Source organism: Castor canadensis, chromosome 18 (genome assembly GCF_047511655.1).
Source record: "Castor canadensis chromosome 18, mCasCan1.hap1v2, whole genome shotgun sequence".
In the NCBI taxonomy this organism is placed as follows: Eukaryota; Metazoa; Chordata; class Mammalia; order Rodentia; family Castoridae; genus Castor; species Castor canadensis.
In genome coordinates this window covers 8,201,867-8,206,224 of record NC_133403.1, presented here as the reverse complement: position 1 = coordinate 8,206,224, position 4,358 = coordinate 8,201,867, and the positions used below count along the sequence as shown (strand labels likewise).

Below are 4,358 nucleotides of genomic sequence, written 5' to 3'. Positions count from 1 at the left end.
ATGCAATCCAGTAGCTCAGCTCCCAACATCTCCTGATGTAACTTATCAATTCTTCTTTCCTTAGGTGAATACAAAACCAAAAGACTCCCCACAAAAACACTTTCTTTCTCTGGCTACACCCTACACAAGGTGCTTCCTCTCCTTCCCATCACAACAAAACTACTCCTTCCACCTCTGGTTCTCTGATGAGTGATTCTCCACCACTGGGGTATTATTCACAGAGCTGCAGTCTCAGTCACCTCCTCATCCTGCTGGGAGTTCGTGAAAGAGAGAACCTGACTTGTAGCCAGTGGTAATTCAGTCTTATCAGGCTTAAGTCCATCTATTGGTAGTCCTGAATAGACTTGCAAAAATGTACAATTTTATCATATCCTTATCAGCTTCCAACCTGTGATATCACTCATTATCCAATAATGTGTAATATCTCTGGCATACAGCCACACATTTATTCTACTACACCCATCTGAGTTTCTCATCTGTTTTCCAGCTTCAGTAAGCTAATAGCCAAAATATTCATCTTCCGCATTTGGTCTCATAATAGAAGGGATCTCTAGTGAAACTAAGGTAAACTAAAGGAAATATGTGCTATAAGTTGGAAAACACTCTAAGGTTAATAAAAATCTCTGAAGTAAAGCAAATTCATAGTACTTAATTCATAGATGTGACATAAGAATTGCTCAGGTGCCTTTCAGTGGATAATCTATAATTATACACTTTTATAAATATGAAAGTGAATCCTATCTACTATGTAATATTAAGTATAAAATATATTTTAATGGACATATTATAAGAAAAATAATATGATCATAAAGTGTGGTTAAAGACCAATTTTAAAATGCATTATTTATTGTCCAGGTGAAAAGATACTGACAACAAAATTTTTGTGTTGGGAGAGAACTGGCTGATATCCCCTGTGTTATTAACCCAGAAAGCTTCATGCTCTTCTTGATAGTAATCTGAGAGGAATTCATATGACTGACAACATTTTAGTCCTGTCAATGAGCAGTAAGTTGACTATGGAATGATTCCTCTCTGAGAATATGATCTGAGTATGTGTGCTGGTTTGAGGCAATTGGGAGTCCACAACACCATCCCACATGTCATAGCATTGAGGTAGGGGTTATGACCAGGGCATTGGATAAACAAGGTTATCTCTGAGGAGCTGGTTGACATATGACATGGTGTTGGGAATGGATCTGAACACTTGGGGGCACTTGAGGCCCATTTTTATAGATTCTGGGGGTGTTGAGAGCTAGAAGGAGCCACCTGACCCTGCCTGATATGCTCTGCTCAGGGCTCATGGCTTTGACCTACCTCAATACCTCTGACTACCCAGCACCACTATTGCCCACGTGACATGCTCAGGCAAAGCAGCCTGAATTAGGGTCCAAGGAGTGATCAGAAAATGGAGGAACCTTATTTGCATGAATGAACCCTCCCCCTGTCATAGTAAGAAGAGGGGAAGGGAGAAACACGGGGGAAACACTGCACAGCAGAAGATTGGACTGGTGTAAGGCTTTTACCATGGCCTGGTCCTCTGTCCTCTTTGCTCTCCTTACTTACTGCACAGGTAAGTAGATAGAGGAGACAGCAAGGGCCTGGGAAAACTATGAGGTTCTTCTCTATCAACCCATTTAGATTCCACAATGGCATCTCTTTGTCTTTCTAACTTCTAGCATCTTGGGGACAGTCTGTGCTGACCCAAACATCCTCAGTGTCTGGAAACCTTGGACAGAGAATCTCCATCTCATGCACTGGAAGTAGCAGCAACATTGGTGGTTATTACACGTACTGGTACCAACAGCTCCCAGGATCATCTCCTAAACTCATCATCTATGAGGATAGCAAGAGACCCTCTGGGGTGTCTGACCGCTTCTCTGGCTCCAAGTCTGGCAACTCAGGCACCCTGACCATTACTGGTCTTCAGTCTGAGGATGACGCTGATTATTACTGTCAGTCCTATGATTACAGCCTTGGTACTCACACAGTGCTCCAGACTCATGGGGAAGTGAGATAAAAACCCTTCCTTTGCTCACAGTATTGGGAGTATAGCACGTGCTGCTCATTCTTAGTTTATGCTTTTCATTGCCTAAGATATATAAATGGCATCATACAGGCTCCATCTCTCACATCTGGATTACTTCACACTGAAGACTCTCTACGAGAACAATCTGCGCTGGTCTGAAGGGTTCTACAGAGTCCTTCAGGGACTTCATGACCCCTGGGCACATCTGCCTTCATACTATTGTGCTTTAACAGATGAATCCTAAAATTATGCTTTCTTTCTCCCATCATTTCAGTGATAAATAGAGTCTCTTTTGAATTTTATTATTTTTCTACTGATTCTGTAGGAAACCAATATAATTTCTTGGACCTCTAAAAAAGTCTGTAAAGCATTGAGGTGCATTATGGAGGCAGATGTTGGGATGGGAAAAGTGGCTCATGCCTGCATTCCCAGTTAGTTGAGAGGTGGAGATCAAAAAGCCAGGACTGGAAGGATCAAGTTTCTTGATGGATGGAGGAAAGATAGTGTAGCACAATGCTCTAACCTGTTTGACTGAATCTTGCAAATTATCCATTGGAGATGCTGTCTGATGCTGTCTCACATAGTGACAGACTCCTGAAGCCCAGGGTTCCCCTGTCATATCTACTTTATAAATCCCTAAAAAACACTAGACATAAACTAAGGAATGTGACAAAGGGGATTATATTTAATAGGTACACTGTTCATTTGGGGATATTTAATAAAGTTCCATCATATACATTGTGGACAGTATCTCAGAATATGCTGCCCAGGAATTGATTATGACAATGAAATTTGATACTTAAGGAAATTTTGATTCAGGGCTATAAAAGGAATTGTTCCAACTTGGTCCAGGCTCTGGCAGAGAAGAAAATGAGAAGTTGAATATTCAATGTCCATGCAGAGCTGCCCTGTAGAGTGACTCAGGGAACTCAGGGAACTTCCTGCAGGAACATCGGTAGGGAGGTTGAGTCCAAGGATTATGTGAAAAAGCAAACTAAACTGCACAATGTTTGTTCTATGGAGGAGCTCAAAAGATAAAGTTAGGGCCAGATGTGATAAAAAGGGGATAGCATGACATGGTTACTACTTACTGTGACACTCAGGGTGCAGACTCAAATGTCCTAGAGAGTAAACAAAAATATGAAAATTAAGAACTGGGTCTTAAACAGAAATTGGGGCTGTCCCTGTGTGCCCTGGAAAGGGGGATCACATGATCTCACTTTTCACTATCCTAGCCACAATCCCTATAGATTCCAAGAATGTCTAGGTCACCTCCTTCTCTCCCCAATCTCTTTCCCAGAATAACAAATGGAGAAAGGATCACACTCTGTACTCACATAAGCTTTGCACAACACAGTGAAGAATGTGAGTTCAGCGAAGAACTGGTTTGTGTAGAGACGTGAAATTAAGCTATAATCTTCCATCCTATTCAGAATGCAAGAAGGGAGAAAACAATTCATGGATGTGTTTCTGGATCTTTGGTGTTGTTTCTCAGGGATTTTTGACTGCATGCTATTGGAGTCAAGATGATCTTGGTCTGGAGTTCTCTTTTTCCAACAAATGCTGGCTTAGAGAATAATTTTTTACAAGTTCTTAGAAATCACAACATTCCCCCAGGCCACATGTCTACCTCCCTCAACACCTGAGGCTAGAGGGATAAGAGGTAATTGGGAACCCAGACCTATCTGAGGACTCTCAGGATGCAGAGCTATATAAGATTCTATAACATAGTGTGGGTTCCTCTCTATTTAACCTTTATCATTTACTGCACAGATGGATGGAAGCTCCTTTCAGGAAGCATAATTAAGGATAGGGTCACTTGGGAAGTGAATTGAACTACCTGAAGCATGTTTTTCTCCAGATGCTTGTGATCCTGAGTCAGCCATCTCTATTGTTTTATTCTGTGGCTCCTACAGCCACAATCTCCTGCACTGGAATCAGCAGCAATGCAGAGAGTAGGTATTTGTCCTGGTAGCAGCAGCTGTCTAATGGGAACCTCATTCTTATGTAAGGCATGGAATTAGCTTCTCATGCATTATCACCAGATTTTCACATGCAGGTCAGGGAACAATGTTCCCTGAGCATTTTGGGCTACAGATGGTTCCTGCATGTTTTGGACCAGGAGAATCATGAAGTAGTCATAAAAAACCTGCTGACTTCTATGCGAGCACTAAAGAAGCCCAACCTTACAGAGATTCTGAGCTATGAGGGGATCAGGTGCATTACAGATAAAATATCAAGGCAAATCACCATGAAAAATGAACAGACAAACAATGAATGGCAGGAATACAAAAGAAGTTATCTTGAGTGCAGGATACTAGTGTGAGGGGTA

The 4,358-nt window shown here is 41.6% G+C and overlaps 1 gene segment (V, D, J or C); it reads left to right on the top strand.

Annotated features, from left to right (window-relative positions):
* Window positions 1-1,464: 1,464 nt before the first annotated feature.
* On the top strand, window positions 1,465-2,017 carry LOC109677522 (immunoglobulin lambda variable 1-40-like). The segment is given in 2 exon segments: window positions 1,465-1,570; window positions 1,677-2,017. Coding segments are annotated over 2 exon segments (387 nt in total).
* The last annotated feature ends 2,341 nt before the right edge of the window (window positions 2,018-4,358 follow it).